At 43.7% G+C, this 19857-nt stretch overlaps 1 protein-coding gene across 1 annotated transcript in view; it reads right to left on the reverse strand.

The window, feature by feature from the left end:
• The window catches only part of MNT (MAX network transcriptional repressor), a 67141-nt gene that overhangs the window by 19532 nt on the left and 27752 nt on the right, over window positions 1-19857 (reverse strand). Inside the window, exons 3-4 of the mRNA XM_077836429.1 lie at window positions 19163-19204; window positions 18382-18493 (exon numbers count right to left, since the gene is read on the reverse strand). Of these exons, the coding sequence (XP_077692555.1) occupies window positions 18382-18493; window positions 19163-19204 (154 nt within the window). The remainder of the gene's footprint in view (window positions 1-18381; window positions 18494-19162; window positions 19205-19857) is intronic.

A 19857-nucleotide genomic window follows, 5' to 3' on the forward strand; every position in this document is an offset into this window, starting at 1 on the left:
TGATGTTCAGGTAACAAAAATTTTGGATGGGATATTAAACCTCATGCTTCAGCGCTTAAGCTAATCTCTGACTATTACAGATCATCAGGATGAGACATAATGTGAGGATAGATTATTCTACATCTACCTGCTACAGGTTTCGTACACCTTTCTCTGACGCACCTGGTGCTGACACTGGACCTTGAGTCTGATTCAGCCTGGCAATTCCTAGGTTCCTGTATCTGGTGTTTTGGTTCAGCCCACTGATAAATGCCAACAATGAGGTTCTGAGACCTGAATGTCACCGAAGTTTATGGGGTGAAAGGAACAAACACACATTAGCTGTTTCACTCCTCTCCCTACTTGCATAATATAATTGTAGCGGGAGACACTTCTACCACAGGCAGAGTTGATCCCATCAGGAACTTTCCTCCTCTCCCGGAACAGAAAGCAAACAAGGTAACTCACAACGGGGCCAGCCCTATCTTGAGTAGCAATATTGGACTACTCGCCCCTACTACCAACAAAATAAAGACAAACAGCCCACAGTTCGTGTCCTCTGTACTAGAGCTCTGAGCAATTTGGTCCATCCCAGGGAATCTGTGGAGAAGAAGTAAAGCAGTTGAGATTGTCCCGGTGAGACAGAGAATAAAACTGGCTGGATGAAAGAAAACCACAGCACAGGGAGAGAAAGTGCAGAAGATGCCAAAAAGTCAGATGATGGCTGATGCTAGTACATGTCATGGGGGAAACAAAAACAAACAGAAGGAGGTGCCTCCCACAGGGATTCAAATTAGTACACCCAGGGCGAAGAAATATGGAGCAAAGATAGCCTCTAGAGTGTATGGGCTTGCCTTTGTGTTTGCAAATGACTGGGAATACGGGAAGTTGGACTCTGAGTCATCTCCTTCTGCTCGAAGAGTGAGGCAAGGCCATCCCGGGTGTTGTGAGCAAAAGCAATGCCCAAGCATTGCTTCAATTTAAATGCTACCATGTGTAAAGCATGGAAATGGGATTCAGGAAACCTGGGTTCTATTCCCAGCTCAGTCAATGACTCAGTGGGTGATGGACCAAGTCATGCAATGTCTATGCCTCAGTTTCCCTATCTGTAAATTGAGGAAAATGAGGTGAGACTTAATCCATAGTACGTAAAGCACTCTTAGATTTTCAAGTGGAAGGCGGCAGAGAGGCACAAAACTACTGATGATAATGAATCCTGAATCACAATATATATAGTATCTTAAGTCTAAGGAGCAAAGCCCTGCAGAGAATTTCCCATAGAATATTTTCATTAAAATTCTGTTTTATTTATGGCTCATTCCTATTATGAAAGTTTTCATAATTCTTAGCTGATCAGCATTCTGCAGCTTCTCCTCTGAATGTACTATTAAAGCATTATTTAAGCGTAGAATAAGTTGAAAAAAATCACATTTTTCTGAGGATAAAGCTAATGTCAGTGCTTAAGAATAATGGAACTAAGTTTTTATGGGCCCAGTAGCATCACAGGTTACCGTTTCTTGCTTTACTATCGTTTTCACCGACCTTTGTGTACCTAAAATGTTTTCCTGTGATTCCATAATGCAAGCGGACAGTTTTTTTTAGCGACTACAATGATGCGAGGGAGAAGGGGGGGGAAGAGAAAACAAAGGGTAAAATTTCAAAAAGCACCTAAGTGACTTTCAAACATAACTTTCCAGTGACACAAGCACTCCTGGTGAGCACACGCAGTGCTGACACAAGCAGCCAAGTGTGCATGCACCCGAGTGATACACGAATTCTGGCAGCTGTATGCTAATGGAACTTGCGTCAACCACAGTTTGTGGTGTAGGCATGACCTCAGAAATTTATAAGCCTCAGTCCCACACCAACTCAACAGAACTTAGGCTCCTAAATCACTCGGGTGCCCTTGAAAATCTTACCTAAAATCAAAAGTGCAGATTGACTGAGAGAGACCAACAAAGCACCCAGATCACAGGATCATTCTTGTGCCCTGCAGCATCAGGGACAAAAATACAGAATAAGATCCAGCAGATTCCTTTGTCTCCCAGTGTAGCAAACTGCAGGGGAAAATACAGTGTTGCAGTGATCAATTCCAGAGCGTCCTAGTGACTAATCTCTTAACAGCAGCTGACAGCCAGACCTTCTGACGGTGCTGGGTCACCTAATTAAGGACAATGCACTAGGATTAACAAGAATATGTCAGTTACCTAGAAACACACGAGTTAGACACAAATAAATGATGCATCTTTGCTGGGGAAGAGTTTTGTCTGGAAAATTTAATGTATGCTTTCTTTTTTTTTTAAATGGCACTTTCCATTTAAATAAAAACATCTCTGGCTTTTGGGGAGATGAGCAAAGTAAAGGCCAGGCTTTCTAAGACTAACGGAGGATCCAGGTGACACCACAAGGACAGCAGAGCTTAAATGTTAGGAACTGGATCCCCAAGACGGAACTATATCAAGGGAGTTAAAATGCTGCTCAACAGAGGGCACCTAACTTGTATAAAATAATAAGTCAGATGGCATCTGCTTCCTTTTTCAAGATGAGGTGCAGCACGCTGTACTTTGTCGTGAGCTGAGCAGCCCAGCTATTTGGATCAAGATGGATCACGGCATGATGGAAGCTGTCGTCTCTGCAGGATGCCCTCACTATTAGCATTGGTGAGCTGTGCTTGAAACTCTGTATGCCATGTTTTCACCAGGGGCTGTATATTGCCTGCCCCTGGATTACCTTTCAGGGGCATAGTATTGTTATTAGGAAAAAGAATAATCCAATGCCAAGATTAAACGGCCGCTCTCAACTTAATCACACTTCTGTCTGAATTTTTTAATCCTACCAATGTTACAGGTGACACTCAGGATCACTGTAACTGAAAGAGAGCAAAGAAAAGTGTTATTTCCCCAAACTGCATAAACAGTTTCATTTTTTTCCTCAAGAAGGCAAGCCAGTTTCCCCCTGTTGTTTGTGTGGATCTTTCCCATAGCAACAGGGGAGAGAAAAAAACACGACTATAAAACAGAGGAGCGTGCTGCAGAGGCCTCAAAAGCTAGCGGGGGAATCAGGGTCAGGTGTAGAACCACAACCTACATTTAGCTCATCTTTGGAAAACTACAAGATTTCAAGTGGCAAGAGTCTCTCTAAATCCTGCCCATATTTCCATTTCCTCCAAAATACGTTATATCGGGGTCAGTACATAACATCAATATTAGCATGGCACCGGGGGAGGGGAGGGTCGCACATCTCTAGAGCTTTCTGCTGGTGGTCATTTAAAAGTTGCAGAATCCCTCTCCTTTATTATTTTGAAATTTATTAATCATGTCCAGTTAATATTGCAATTCGCGTCTGTGATGACAGCCCATTGAATAACAAGGATTAAGCTCTGTATCACTCTGGTGCAATGCAACAGGCAATAATTGTTGTTTTGTCTGTTAGTATTTTAATAGATTAATATCTAATTAACTGCAATTTACAAGGGTATAAATGCCTTGCGAATTTCCGGTGACACAAATTGGGTTATATAAAGAGTTTATTCAACACAGTAATATAAATTAGATATATATACACACAATTATAGATATATACATAAGGTACATATATAATTTGTGTGTGTATATATATAAAGTTGTATAAGTACATCATATGATCTGTCATCACAAACTCTCTTTGCAATGCACACACACTCTACATATATGAAAAAGGGCCTTAAATACCCTGCAGTTCTGTGCCATGGGGCTTTGGAGTTAGGATGCAAATATTCAGTCTGTCTCAGAAGACCCCTCTGATGGCACCAACACAGGGCTTCCTACGGTGGCCTGTTCCTGTGGTGGTTTGGGGGATAGAAAGACAGACGGAACCATTGCTCTCTGGGTGGGCTGACTCTAGCACCATGGATTCTGAAATTTCATGCCATAATTTCTATCGGTGCCTGGAAAGCCTTGTTAGAAATTTAACTGAAAAGTAGGAGAAAGAGATGATGTTCCCATTTGTTTCTCCTCCACAAATCTCTTTTTTCCCTTCTCCTTCCTTCTTTTAATGACTGGTGCAGATTTTTAACAGTGCCCCAGGTGGAAAGGACACAAGAATCCCTTTAGGATAATAATACAAAAATAATATTTTTACTTTCTATAGAACCTTTCATCAGAGGATCTCAAAGCCCTTGATAGAAATGGGTATGTATTATTAGCCCCATATTAAAGAGACGGAAACAGTGAAACAGCCAAGTGACTTCACCAAAATGAGATATAATCCACACTGCTTCCTCCTCTAACCATTAAGCAATGCATTCCCCCCAGAAACAGGAATTACAAGAGAAAAGTGGTTGCACTTGCCCTGACTTTCTAGAAAGCCCAAAGGCACTGTTTGGGCAGCCCTAGAAGAGATGTAAACTTACTGATTCATTTCTTCTTTTAAATATGAAACCGGGTCCAAAAACAGCCATAGAAAAATTTCACTGCAATCTTTTTTACACAAGCATTTGTTTCTCTGGAACAAGGCATTAGAAGGAAGGTGAACAATGGATCTGGGAAAGGCTGTAACTCACGCCTGTAGCATTGCACCTGTAAAATCCCAAAGGCTGACTTTTAAAATGCATGTGATGTGGTAGTTGTGAATGTTTAGACAGTTTATCTGGGATTAATTTGGCATGTCTGGGTACATGCGTTCTGTACACACAAGTATGTAAGTACAATACGTGCAGTGTAAAACTGAAACTGAACTCGTTCACTGAGACTCCAGGTATGGAACAGATCCCACGTGAAGAGTCATACTTACTACCCCATCAGAAAGTGGACAATGGCCATTCCATTCGGTCCCATACTGGAAAAAGCTATGGCAGAGAAGCACTTGACTTGGACACTTGTTCGGTAGCAGCCCTCCCCGGCAGTTATTCCTTCCTCCACTTGTTTGTTAACATCAGCAGTCACCAGAAGATTTGTGATCTGTACCAAGCTATTTAAGGAAACAAGAGATCTGTTTGGGCAGTGACCTTAATCTGCGCACTCAATTAGTGAAAAGTGTCATCTCCGGAACACCACGTCGCTTATGTAAACGAGGAGAGGGGTCAAAATGCTGTATGAGCCAGAGCCCTGTTCCGGAGTTTCCAAAGTGTAATTATATCACATAACACATTAAACATTGTTTCAACAAACTGCCACTCTCATGACACTTCGGTGACTCCAAGAACCGTAGTGGCTGTTTTAGTCTCCGTGTGGCCAAGGTTAGTCTCATGTCACGGAGTTGTAATGGGAAATCTAAGATTCAAAAGCAAAGGCTAACAATAGTATTTTACTTGTGAGTGAGTCCTAATGGAAGGTGATGGCCTATGTAAACCCTGGGGGTTGGTGGGCACTAATGGAAGGCCACCTCCTCCAACGACAGCCCTGGGCACCAAAGTCCTTTCTCTAGACACAGAAAAGGTAGCGCACAAGCAAGGCAAGCTTCCTCCACTCAGCCCTGCTAATGAGCCTCCATCCTGACCTGAAGGGACCACTTCTATTAGTATTACTAACACAGCGCCTCTGAGCATGAATCACGGACCCTGACCCTACTGTGCGAGGTGCTGTGCAAACACAGAACTTTCTGCCTGCCCCAGAAAGCTGACAATAGACCAAGAGAGGCTAGCTCAGTCTCCATGGTCCATTTGATCCTTGTTCTGTCTGCTGAGATTGCCAGCAAGGGGTCACCTAGATCTACCCATGGGAGCGTTCTTTGGATCCCAGCCCCCTGGTTGCTGGCCTGGCACCACCAATCTCATTTCCCCATGGCCACCAAAACAAAACCAGCAGACGATCACTGCGGAGCTGAGAGAGATTCAAAACTGTTCACCCAGGAGCGAAAGACTCTGTAACCTGCTGCCCAACTTTACACAACCAGACTCTCCTGAGAAACATAAACCCCCCTCCAACAAAAAAAGAAACAAAACAGTGACTCTGCTGGACCACTGAAGAGTCTGCATGTCAATTGCCACTCTCTGCATTCAAATCCCTCCTGAAGACCCGCTTCTAATGTGACACCTGCAAAGAACTAACGACCTAATCACCACAAGGTTGGCAAGAGGGGGTGACCTCTATATATCTAATAGAAAATAAAGCCTGTGTGTTATCAAGGCCTGGCCAATGAGCATCTTGGTTGCTTGCACTCTCTTTCCCCCTATGCTTTCTCTGCAGGTTTTAAGATTGAAAGAACTTTGGAGCAGGGATTGCACCTTCCTTTGTGTTTGTACAGCCCCAAGCACAGGGTGCATGCTATCTGAAACAAGCTGGAAATAAACAGCAATAATAAAAATCTGCAGCCTGGAACAATGGCAGGTCACATCTGAGGCATCACAACCTCGGTGTAGACTTTTTAACATTTAAACCAGATAAAAGAACCCCTGTTTCCATTCTGAGAACTCGTGTGCGTCGGAGCACCTCCATCTCCCACGGTTAAGCTAAAGTACACATCAACCATCCATCCAACAGGAGACAAACAGCAGGCTGGATCTTTTTTTTAAAAGAGCAGGGTCATGTTACGCTACAGATCATACTATCTTTTGCAGTCAGACATGCTAACGGAAAGTCATCCGCTGGCTGCTGCAGACCTCCAGAAGGAATCTTCCATCATGTCAAGAGCTCCACAACGGGCAAGGGCTGCTGTATGTGTGGAATGGAACGTTTCATTGTTCCGTGGCTGCTTTTGGACCCAGTCAGGCATTGGCCACCGCTCAAGCTAGGATGCCAGATCAGATGTATCAGCTGTCCGATGCAGTATGGAAATCCTACGTTTCTTCAAGTTAATGAATATGTGAGTTACTCAAAGGGAAGGCAACTATTGTCAAATGTAACAATGGCAGGAAGTTGAAAGTAGACAAATTCAGACTGGAAATAAGGCGTACATTTTTAACGGTGAGAGTAATTAACCGCTGAAACAATTTACCAAGGATCGTGGCAGATTCTCCGACACTGACGATTTTTAAATCAAAATCATATTGCAAGATTTCTCATAGGTCTTGACTTGCTCCCACTGAAGCCAGTGGCAGAAGAGTAGAACACCTCTGGACAATATAATGGCAGAGCAGATCTGAACATCTTCAGACCCAGGCACGAAAGATGCTGAGTGCCCCCAGTACCAATGGACTGAAAGCTTGCACGGGATTGGCCCTTTAAACTCTAGGGCCCAGATGCTCCATGGATGTAAACTGGGATAGCTCCACTGAAGTCAATGAAGCCATGCTGATTTACATGAGATGGAAGCTGGTCACGGGAGCTAAATCCTAAATTTTTCATAAACCCAAAACTCCCATTGACTCCAGTGAAGGATCAGCCCCTATAACTCACCTCCCATCTCTATCATACTTTTAACACAGGGTTACAAACTGCTGCTCCACGTGAATTTATCAGTGATTTTTTTTAAAAAATGTTTCTCCTCTCTTTCTGAAACCTGCAGATTATAAAATACCCGAATGCATGAGCACAGCCTGTTGCTGCTGTAAGCCTTTATTCTGTGTAGTGAAATCCAGGCTAATTAGATGAGATGGAAACAATGGATCAGGTCAGGTAAACAACATGAAGAGACAGCACTTGGCACGTGAATGCAGGGCACATGAAGGAGGAACCCTCCGAACGCAGGCTCTGATCAGGTAAGTTTTATAAGAGGTCATTTCGCTAGTAGTCAGCATAAATTAAAAAGGAATGAACGGGGTTATGTTTGTACTTTCAAAAGGTGAAGAAAGAAAAAATGTAGTTACTGGATTTGACACCAAAGCTTTTTTCAGGCATTTTGATCAGTAATTCAGCTGTTGTGGTACTTGAGTTTAATGAGCTCAGTTCATTATAGAAGAACAATATAGGTACGGGCAAATTTAGACGTGCTGCAACTGGGGTTCACTGTGTATACTACTGCAGGGATGAACGCGGCTTGCAGTGTTAGTCAAACACAGGGGGATTTTCTGTCATAGGGCCTGATCCAGCTCTCACTGAAGTCAGTGACAAAACTTCCATTTACTTCCATGATGCAGGATCAAGCTCATAGGCACGCAGTGTGAATTTCACCCCATGCACAACTATGTACCATTTAAGGACTAGTCTGAGCATTTCCATGGGATGTAAAGTGGTGTGCAGGCTTTGTTCTGATTCTCTGCACATGCCTTATAGAGCACCACTGTATCTAGGCTCTGATTAGGTGTTACTAACTGCAATTTAAAACAAACAAAAGGTGTTGTGGTATCAACTGGAAAATTCAGGCGTGTGGGCAGAGCTAAGCTATGGTGTCTTCAGCAAATTCATTTGCCACCACTCAGAAAGATTCCCTCATGTCATCTCATGACAATGGTGTCTCCCCAGCCCTCTCCGCTGCAGGATCAGCCAAAAGATCGAGGGCTGACATTTCTTAGCTGCACTAATTGGACATCATTTGGACAATATTTGTTCTGATTTGCCCTCAAGTAGTCAGTTTCGCTGCCGCTTCCTAATGTGGATGGGTAACTTGCAGTAATAATTTGTTCACCTAAAGTGATGCCAGTCATTTTTTCCACTTTAAATTTATGAGAAAGGGTAGGCTGGAATTAACTGAAATCTCATGACAAAAGTAAAACACTAAAAGTAATTGATAAGAAGCAGGATTCTGATCATTACCAATTAACATGGACAAACTGATCCATGAACGATCTTCTACCCCTTGTGGGAAGTTGGGAATCCTACCTTTATTTATTATTTGTACTACAGTAGCATTGAGAGGCCCCCATAACATGAGGGCACCACTGTACAAAAACATAGTAATAGGCCCTGTCCTGAAGAACTTACAATCTAAATAGAAAAGACAAAGGGGAAACCAAAGCTCAAAGAGATGAAGCAACTTGCCTAACATCACACAAAAGTCAGTGGTAGTGCCGGGAACAGAACCAACACCTCTTGAGTCACAGTCCAGGGCCTTATACGCTGGACCAAAATCTGAACAAGACCCGGCCTTTACTGAAGGATTATTTCTATCGTCAATCATCTGATGGATCAAGCAACTGATCCTTCATTTTGATAATGAATATAAACCTATGAACTTTCTTCCTTGCTTTAACTTTGCAGTGCTTGCATATGATAAGCGATAATAATATTGCTTTGGACAGTCATGACCTAGTCATAAGGTGAGCTGAGGTTAATGTTCTGTGATTTGAAGTTTGTTTGGGTTTTTTTTTAAAATGAGGAAGCTTGTACTTGTAATTGGATGAGGAAGTCAGACACTCTTCCCTAGGAACGAACAATACACTAGATTCATTCGGGAATCTAAAAAGATTCCAACTAGCTCAATTCAATTATACTTCCATTTTTTGTGTGAATTCAGCTCCTGTGAAAGGAGTCAGATTGATAGCCATGGAAACTGCAGTTCACTGCCTCATTCAGACACATGTGTATTTGTCTACACTGCAAAAAAACACAGTCTTAACTTGGCTTAAAATAGCAGTGAAGACAAATAAACTTGGTTTTTAACTCTGGTTAGCAGCTGGAGTTAAAACCTATACGGGAATCTGGAGCAGCAGCAGATTCTCATGGCTATATTATGGCCATGGTATCATGTCGAACGGATTTCCATCTCAAACGATCCCTTGCAAATTGTCTACCTTCGTCAACAGTCAGTCTGAGAGGATACAGGCTTAAATCCTCCAAAACTGCATCTTCCCACCTCATTTGTGGGTGACCTTGTACTCTACTTCCTTTGACCTCAGCTCTGTAAACGTTCTGTAGAACTACTCTACCTTCTTCTACACGCTGGACATGACACCACCATTGCAGTCATTTTCTTCTTTGGATATTGAACCTCCTGCTGTCAGCTATCTACCCAGACAGACAAAACTGTTCACCCACTTGACGTCATTACCATCATCCTCAGGCACCCCACACTGATACAGCGGTACCCACAGTGCTGACTGACGATCGGAGCAAAAAACAGCTGCAAAGTCTATAAACACGTTAACTGCCTTTTGTCACTCTAGTCATTTTCCCATCACATTCTGCAAGGTACATACAGCATGGACTGTAGACTGACCTTTATGGAAACCACACTGGTTGTCTCTCATTTTAGGGTTGAGACAATATTTCAGTTGGTTCAGTAATATGAACTCGGGCTGCTAACCCACGCTAAAAAGCTAAATTGCCGTGTCTTCACTGCTATTTTAGCCTCAGTACAGAACATCACCTGGGAAGCTGCAGGGCAAGCTCCTCCCACAATGCTCTGCCGATGTATCTCAACCAGGATTTGGAGGAACTAATGCTAGGGTGAGAGGGTATTTCATGGTCTACATCCATGTAATGCTTGGCTTCTCAGAACCAGCTATTCCCAGCTGGAGGTTGTGTGGGTTTTATGATGTGAACTCTTGCCCCTGGGTAACAGGACTGAGAGGACATTTCATAAAAACAAAGGTTATTTTAATTTTATTTTGGAAAGGGGAAAAAATACCACTCTAGTCAGCTGGTTTAGAGCAGTTCTATTGAATCAGGCCCTTACTGTGAAGAGTGCTTTCTTAGTAAATCATTCATACAACTCCCCAAACATATCTGGCTACAACCAAAATCACACTGAACAAAAGTAAACTTCTGCAACAAAAATCCAACTGATGATCATATGGGTGCCTAGGAGTAGGACGCAAATTCTATGCCACCTTAGTCCCTGTATAAGCCATTGACTTCAATGGGTGTAACGTAGGACAGAATTTAACTCCTGACTTTCTGTCAGTCCCAAGGCACAAATAACTCCTAACCTTCTCCCCTTTGCTCCTTCCCAAGCCAAAATATAGCAGATAGATCACAGTTTGGTACTGCCAGTGTATTTCACAATTTTCCATCTGTTTGATGGCTACTCTATACAAAATCAGGAACAGGAAGCAGGGCTGGCAGATATCTTTTGTGAATACTAAACTAAGCCAACTCCCTCTAACCACAAACATTCCCGTAGTTTGCCTGTACATGGTAATTTAGATCTGCATGTCTTTGTCCACTACAGACTTCACAATGGGATTCTGTCCTCTGCCTCTGCAGGTTCTGGGAAGCTCAGTTTGGTCTTATTTTTTGTAAGCAGGTTGTTATTTAGTTGGCATTGGACTTTGGTTGGACTGGGAAAGCTTTGGCAAATAAATAGGGCTTGCAGTGGGCTCTGAAACCTGTCAGGCTTTGACTCAATCTGTAGCCACGCATCAGTCTGATTCTGACTGTCCTGATGCCCTCATGTTACCCAGTGAGCTAATCACTTGGATCTTGTTTTAAACTAACACGCAGTAGAAAATAACCTCTGAACCTGGAAAGTGTTCAGATACGATGGTGATGAACACGGTTTGAGAACAGAAAACAAATAGAAGAGAGCTTGCTTAACGGCCTCAAATATATCCCAGCTAAGATGCTTATAGGTTTCCTGGAAGGGTGGGGGCAGGAGGGAAATCCTTCAAACTCTGAAGATGCTCAGAAACAAAACTCCTATCTGAGTTAGACTCTTGACTATGCTTTACCTCCTCTCTACCCTCTACTTATAATTTATTTGCTTATTGGCCATTAAGGCAGGGCCCTATTCAGCATAGCTAGAGAAAGGCTCAATTCCACATTTCTGAGGTTCCCCAATTTTTTGGAAGAAGGGAGCTTGCTCCCCTGTGCTCTCAGTGGGTTGCACTGCAGTTAGGCTGAGGATCTGGCCCACTGTTTCAACCAAAAGAATATATTAAATAAACAATAATCATACTTCCTCCAAAGCACCTTTTATCACAGCACCTCAAGGCATTTTACATGTACTAAACCTCACGACACCTGTATGAGTTAAGAATTGTTAGCCCTATTTTACATCGGAGTAAATTGTGGTACAGAGAAGTTAAGTTGCTTGCACAACAAATGAGTGACAGAGCCTGGGCTATAACACAAGAATCCTACGGCCCAGTCAGCTGCTCTAACCAATAGGACACACTCCCTTCCACTGAAAGCATTGAAGCAAGGTGCTTTGCAGCACAACTGCTACATTGCCTGTAGGTTTATTTTAAAAGATTATTAACTTCCAACTGCATTCAGCCTAATTTCCTTTGTGCAATAATTTGTTTAATTGTAGAAATCCTTGTTTGCTGTTGCGGATCACAAACCCAACTTGGAGGATAAATTAAAATGACAGCTACATGGGGCGTTCGGAATTTCACTGTCTGATTTATCTGATGTGACGCAGACACAAATATTTAAATCCAACCAAGGAAACAAATAGGCTTGCTTCCAAGAAGTTCCAGCTGGAATGAAGGGGGAAAAAGTCTTTTGCCAGAAAAGATGCTCCAAAATTAGCACGACACTCCTTGAGGGCACACAGCATCAGCTAACTGCAGCATCAGAGCTGGCAAGGCTCACTTGGTTTGAGGGGGATTCATTTTATACTAAGTTTTTTCTGGGGGGGAGGGATGGGGTGAGAAGTCCCTCACTCTTGTGCTGAAGTATTTTGCTATGTCGAGACTTTTTAACTCTCCCTTGCACAAATTCTGTGCCACACTGGAGAGTAACAGGTAAGTGTCAAACCTATTACAGAAGTAGTGCTGGGATTCTGAGTGCTTCTTGTGGTACTCAGGAACATCAGAATGGCCCTACTGGGTCAGACCAAAGGTCCACCCAGCCCAGTCTCCTGTCTTCCGACAGTGGCCAGTGCCAGGTGCCCCAGAGGGAATGAACAGAACAGGTCATCACCAAGTGATCCATCCCCTGTCGCTCATTCCCAGCTTCTGGCAAACAGGAAGGAGGAGAGGAGAGCTGGCAGGGGAAGAGGAGTAGAGGAAAAGAGGAAGGGAATTTCTGACAGACTCAGACACCATTAGGTAAATTCACTGTTTGTACCAGATGAAGGTACATTCACTTGAGCTGTGTCTCCATTGCAAAAAAAGGAGTGTGTATTTTTAGCTTGAGATAGCTAACTCGATGTAAAATCCTAGTTGAGGCAAGGCATAGGTAGCTTTTATAGTTGGGCTCAACCCTGCACTGGAGTCTTAATTTTACCTTGATGTAGCTAATCAAGGTAAAAACTCCACAGAGATTTTTACAGCAAGACAGCTCTCTTGATGTAAAGACATCCCTCTTTTTTTTACAGGGAAGGCACAGCCTACATGTAACAGGCTGCCACTTTGCCCTTCATAATTCTGTGGCTCCCATGCTGTATTTTTTGAGGTGATGGGGGGTGTGTGTGTTAAACTTTGAAAAAATGGTTGCAAACAATAATTATGCATAGATACCTGGCAAAAAGCCAAGAGGGTGGCCAAAGGGGACACATATTCCTGATACTACATTTGACATGAAAAGCACAACCGAACGGAGAGGTTCGGGGACACTGTCGGATTGAAGGTGGCCCCAAATTTAAGTTCCAGGGCTTTTAGAATCCAAATGCAATGGATATTTCATGTGTAAGTAACCAGTCCCCTGGAGACTCTGAAACCCCCACCTTGCCCTGCTGCCTTAGGGCACGAAACTGACTTAAAAGTGAAACTGACCAGTTTCTTTTCCTTATGAAAAGCGAAAACTAAAACTGAATTTGTTTTCTTTGCAAACTGGGGTTTGAACGATCTCTTTATTAGCCAGGCCTTTTATTTTTTATGTTTCAATCTGAGATTTTGCAGAAAGCTGCGTCCCCCATTCTCAGGGCCCGACACAAAGGACATGTTCCGCTCTCCTTCCCCGCTGTTTGTGCATCTCACCGATCCACCTGCAGCCAGGCAGCCCTGACCATCCCTGGCGCTCGCGCCAGCCGGGAGGTTACACAAGCGACAGCAGCTCAGCAGTGCCGCCCTGGCAGCTCCACCCTCCCCCCGGCACAGTGCACACTGCCTGCCCCAACTCGCCCGCCCACCTGCCCGGCTGGATGGATGGTAGGTACCCAATGTATGCAGCAAGAGTAACAGGGCTGCAATTCAGTCAACAGGTGGGACAACGGGACAGTCCCGGGGATTTTGGGAGGGAAAGTCACCCTTATCACACTTCTCAGCGCTTTTTTATGAAAAAGGCCTTGGGCTCTTTAATGACTACAAGGAGCTGGGGCCTCAGTTTCAGGTCTCACTCTAAAGAAGGCACGGCCAGCAGTCCCCTGACACCAGGCTGGAATTCGGGTTCACTACTGAGCCAGCATGAAAAAAGTGCCACCCACTGAATCACCAGTATCACCTCTCAGAGCACCAAAGCGATCGTGGGGTTTCCAAGCACTGGTCTGGCCTGACCTGGTTTAGCTGGTGAGATCCGCCAGGATCATAGCATGAGGTCACAGCGTGCGGGGAGACTCCGACAATACAAATGAGCAGTTCTATACCTGTCTCAGCCTCGAAGCACAGCCCAAGGCTCAGACATGGCTATCTGTGAACAGGGTGGTGCTGTCTGTACTGGGAAGACGAGGCCACTGCACTGGTGTTCAGAGGTAATGATCCAAGTTGGGGGAACCTGGACTGGCTCCATCTGAGGCAAATTCATCAGTGGCATAAGCAGGCATAACTCCGCTATTGCCAACAGAATCACACACACTTAGGACAACTTCAAATTGGGTCCCCTACATTTAAAACGAATCAGCTCCACACTCTTGTCTGCTCAGTGCAAAGACCAATTCATCAGCTTCACTTCCTCATCGTCCCGGGTAGGGCGAGCGGGCGCAGCCCTACCCAGGAATGGAGAGAAATGCATTACTAACTACTGTGATGTCTCACAGGCAGGATTGTTGGGGTACCTTTCTGCTCTAGTGGTCTTGTCTTGGGGATTGAAATGGCAGGAAGAAAGAGATGTAAGGGCTACCAGAGACTGAACGCATTGGGCGGGGAGGAGGAGAATATTATTTCCCTCAGTGCCCAAAATGTGACTAAATTAAATCTTTTATATAAAGATAGACAGACTGTCAGCTTCCAACTAGCCCTGCTGAATCCAACCACTGTAAAACATTTTCTTATGACCAGCATGGCAAGATCTTAATTGGCACGTGACATATGAATCTGACTGTAGAGGTGTTTTTCAAAAGGAAAGCGGAGAACTGCCAATCTTCCACTTCTTACCACAAAACTTCAAAATATCTTACAGAAATTATTCACCAGACAATAAGAGCATCTAACCTGTCCTATTAGCCACAGGACTGCGTTGATGAAATTGCAATGGCAATTATGCTTGGCTTTCTGGTCCTTATTCCTCAGCCAGGCCCAAATCCTGTCCCTTTGCACAAATGCAAAGTGCACAGATCCTGTGGGAGTCCTCACCTCCCTGTCACAATGCTACATCAATCCACAAAAGCACCTACAATCGCTGTGCTCCCTGCAAATCCACTTGCAATGCACCTGTCCCTGCCCCCAACACTGTCCCCTGGCCTGCGTTATCACCAATGTAGTCCCCACGGTGCAAAGCTCTACAGTCGGCAGGGGGGTAGACATCCGCACCCCATAACCTTCCCAACCTTGCACAGTGAAACTGAAACAATTCAGTTACCTGTAGGGCCACGTGTGAGCAGAGCACAGGTGGAACAGGATCTGGACAATCCTCCACTGAAGTCAATGGCCTAACTGTTTTGATGGGAAAAGTCATTCTCTGGACTAGTCAAAGCCCATTGTTCAGATGGGTTGGTGAAGATCTTCATGCCAATCTCTGACACCAGTTCATTGCACTTTTGAGAGGAAATCACCCCAGTCTTGTTTCTTAGTGCTTTCTTCTATTGTGAACCCTAGGATTTACGGGGACAGAAGCTAGCCTCAGCTTACCCACTGCATTTGGATTTATGCAGATGGCAATCCAGGCTATCTCCTACAGCAGGGTTCACCGAGGGTGCTGCAAAATGCCATTCTGAGGTTATCACAGGCACCTGTGGGCTGGTTGAAACACTGGATATATTTCAGAGAGAGGATTGAAACTGGAGAGGCTTCAAGTATTGCTGGCACCCTATTTAATAACTCTAAACACCTGGCTTGGTCAGCTGCCCAGTTCCGTTTTCATTCCCCATGCTGCAAAATTCTCCCAGTCTGGCCTAACCTTACCAAGGACTTCACTAGAGGAAAGCTGATGAGATCACTCTTGGAGCAGAAGGGGAAGAGGAAGCTGCTGCGTTGTTTTCTTACCCTTTCGCCTTCTCTTTTTACTTTGCTTATAACTTCCAAGACAAGAAGTGGCTTTTACAATTGGAAGAAATGAGCAGCAGGCACCTGAAAGCTCTGACACCACTATGTGGTCACTGTGAACTTAATGGAAGGATGAATGGGGATAATTATACAAAGATTTGCTTTTGTTCAGAGCCATTTCTGTAAGAGCCTGGCATCAAAACAACAACATCAAAATGGCTGGGATTTTTGCATCTGTCACTTGACTGAATGGCTAGGCATACTGCAACTATATACTACCTTGACATGCCTTTCAGTTCCCATCGGTGGGTGTACAGGTGAGTGCATAGGCGTCTGTTTTTCCCCAGGCCCCCCAAAACAGTACACAGCTTCCAAGACATTTTTCAAAGGCAACTGGCCCGCTGTCAGCCCAGCATCACATTAGTTGCATTCAGGTCTGCACAAATTATGACTGACCTCCTAAGTGAAGGATGGATGAACAAAGGGGAGGCAATTCAGAGATGAAACTGAAGCAGATACCACATGGTGGAAACTCAAGGAAAGCGTGCTGGTCTTCTGAGTCAAAGGCCGCATTTTGGACTGTCCTAAACGCACATTATGCTTCCTAGGCACTTAAGGACATGACCGCATATTTCATTAACTGAATGGAAACATTTATCCTCCTCTTACAAACAGCTCCATCATCAGGAAAACGCTCTGCTATAACTAGTGCAAGAGCTTAATTCTTAGCAATTTACAGATCTGATTGCACATTTGTTTACAGTATGGTGCTGCAGCCAGCATTGTTCCTAGCCCTCAAAGCATTTTACGACGGCTCTAGAGAGAACCAGTCATCCCCAATGACATTCTCAGGAGAATTTTAAGCTGCATTCCGGAGACACAGCACAAAAATTCTGCTTGTGAACGGAGTCTGCACGGGGATAGATCTGCACTTATATCAATATTCATAGAGTGTCCACTAACAACGCCAGAGTCGTCTCTGTTCGTGACATCGTGACTTCGGACTCGACTCCCAGACGTGAGAGTAGGCGATCAGCTCAGTCTGTCTCCCTTAGCGCTAACGGAAGCTCAGCTCCTTACTGACAGCAACCTGCTTTGGAAATCAGACAAAAGGCTCATGACTTTTCCGATGCCCATTAGCTGCAAAACGACTGCGTCTCCAGAAATGACCTTTCTCGGGAACACAGCTCTACTCCTTTTGTTTACCCAGACTTTAGGCGCTGGCTCCCACTGACATTTGTCTGGCTTCCACACCGCCATGCCTTCCCCACTGAAGGCAGCCCTCCTGGCAAAACACAAACAAAAACTGAGCAACGCTCATTCGGAAGCCAAGGGATGAGTAATGGTCTCATCCTGAGAGTTGGAGAGTAACTGCTGGGCACCTGGATCTCCAGGTGAAGTCACTGGGAGCTGTGGTTGCTCAGCACCTCTGAAAGTCAGCAATAAGATACCACATGTACAGATATTTAGCAAACACCCATCTTAAATAACAAAGCTAGTTTTAACTCACGCTTACGGTAACGTTCCAATCACAGAGCACCGTGTTGGGAATTTCTTTTTAACCACTCTGACAAACGTTAAATAAGGACAAGGTATTTGGTATCTACAGACCAATGCATATAAACAACAGCTTCCGGCCTTCACCACTGACAGTGCCACACTTAGCTACAGACAATCACAAAAAACGTGTGCACTGATTTCTACAAGAGTTGGGCCTGCTTACACAAGAGCTGACTTTTATCCTTAAAATCTCGACGACTCCCGCATCACAACCGCTCACAGTTTCCGGGCCCGTAGCTCAAGCTTCCTGCCATAGAGCATATCACATTTTCAGTACAGCCCTGTTTTCCCCAAATATTTTAGAGACATTCAAAACCGTCACAAAAACTACTAGTGTTTTGGGTACCCAGGGAGAAAAATGCATGATGGGCACAGAGGACCAGCGCCAGGGTTATATACCACTTATGTCCCTTTTTAAGACCCCTAAAATCAGGTTTAAGTGCTGCACAATCCTCCTGGTGGCCCACTGCACCAGAGTGAAATTTGATCCAAAGTGGATTGTTCTTATGGGCGTGAATGACTTTTGGTTAACTAGGAGTTTCTGATAACAGGAGTTTGGATTACACAGAATAGTCCTAGCAGATCCAAAGATGCTGAACATTTTGCAAGTTACGAATGACAACTATAAATTAAGGAGACTTTCCCTGTTTCTTTCACCTTTGTAAGCACTGAAACCAAAAGACTTCAACCAAACATGAAAACAATAAACTTTTAAAAAACGTAATACTGGATTTTTGCTCCATCAAGTAAAGCATTCTAGAATCAGCAGCCAGGAGTAACAATCAGTTGCAAGAAGGCCATACCTGGATGTATCGCAAGGCACTCCTTAGAACGCTGAGGTTTGAGGTCTTCTTGTCATCAACATTGGGGATGTTGCGTTTTAACGTCTCAAAGCATTCTTTCAAATGTGCACGTCTGAAGAAACAACAAGAGCTGCACGTCAGTTTGAGGGACCATAAACCAAAAAGTGATTTGATTGAGGATTAGGACTGAATTTGGGGCCCGATCCAGCAAAGCATTTAAACCTGTGAGTTGCCGTCAGTGGGATTACTTGCACTCTTAAAACTGAGCCCGCGTGTTCCAGTGGATAGGTTACTGGACTGGAGCGTATGAGACCTGGATGCTATTCCCAATTATGCCAAGGAAGTGTTGTGTGGTCTTAGGTAAATCCTGTCAACTCTTTGTGCCTCTGTTTTCCCTCTCACCACTTACCTATTTAGATTGTAAGATCTTTGGGACAGGGATTGTTTCTTACTATTTATTTGCAGTACAGTGGGGCCCTGATCTCAGGTGAGGCCTCTAGGTACATCTTTAACACAATGATAAGCAACAATAATAATATGCATGTGCTGATGTGCTTTGCTGGATCAGGGCTTTGCAAGGTTATTGTAATGCAAGTAGGTAGTAAGCAAAACATATTAGGAAGCAACAGAGACAAGAGTCAGCTAAAAGGAAGCTGGGTAAAATAGGATTAATTAAAGTCACTACAAATTTCGACCAAGTCTTTCTAGAAAAACGAGTATTTATAGACTTCAAGCAAAAGAAAGGGTGTTACAATAAACAAAAATCTGGCTTTCTACGCACCTGTTCTTCTCCAATTTATTATGTACTTCCCTGGTCCCAACCCTGCAACCCAAACAGAACAAAGATAAACTCAGTGTCAGGTTTAGAACTATGTCCATTCAACTTGAGCTTTCAGCAGTGTGTGTATCTGAGATATAGGGGGAGATTATAAAGACCGTTTGAAAAGTGGTCAGAATTTAAAAGTATTTATAATGTATTATTTGTAAATATAGTACAGACCTATTATATATATGAACGATACTATATATGTAAATAATATATTATAAACACACACACATATCTCATACACATACACAATATATAATGTATATACTGTATACTAGGTACATATAGGCTCCAGTTAGTATATTAGGTATATACATTAGAGAGAGGACAAGATGCAAAGCTCAGAGGTATTTACATTAGTGTGAATTTTAGGTATGTATACAGTACTAATCACTATAGTATCCAAGCTTTGACAGAGTGTTTGGAGCCAGACTTCAGGCCCATTTCTAATCCATGCCCACCCACCAGTCGGAGTGGGAGTTCTGCAATTATAAACTAAAACATATGCTACTTGGCAGGCATACTTTAAAGCTTTTCGTTTTCTGCTGTAACTGAAATAATGTAACCAAATATAAATATGAAAGAATATAATCAAGAAAAACAGAAGTCTCCGGTCACTGTCCAACAAAGACAGTGAGGGGTCAGGGGCT

The sequence above is a fragment of the Eretmochelys imbricata genome, chromosome 17 (assembly GCF_965152235.1).
Source record: "Eretmochelys imbricata isolate rEreImb1 chromosome 17, rEreImb1.hap1, whole genome shotgun sequence".
Taxonomy (NCBI): domain Eukaryota; kingdom Metazoa; phylum Chordata; order Testudines; family Cheloniidae; genus Eretmochelys; species Eretmochelys imbricata.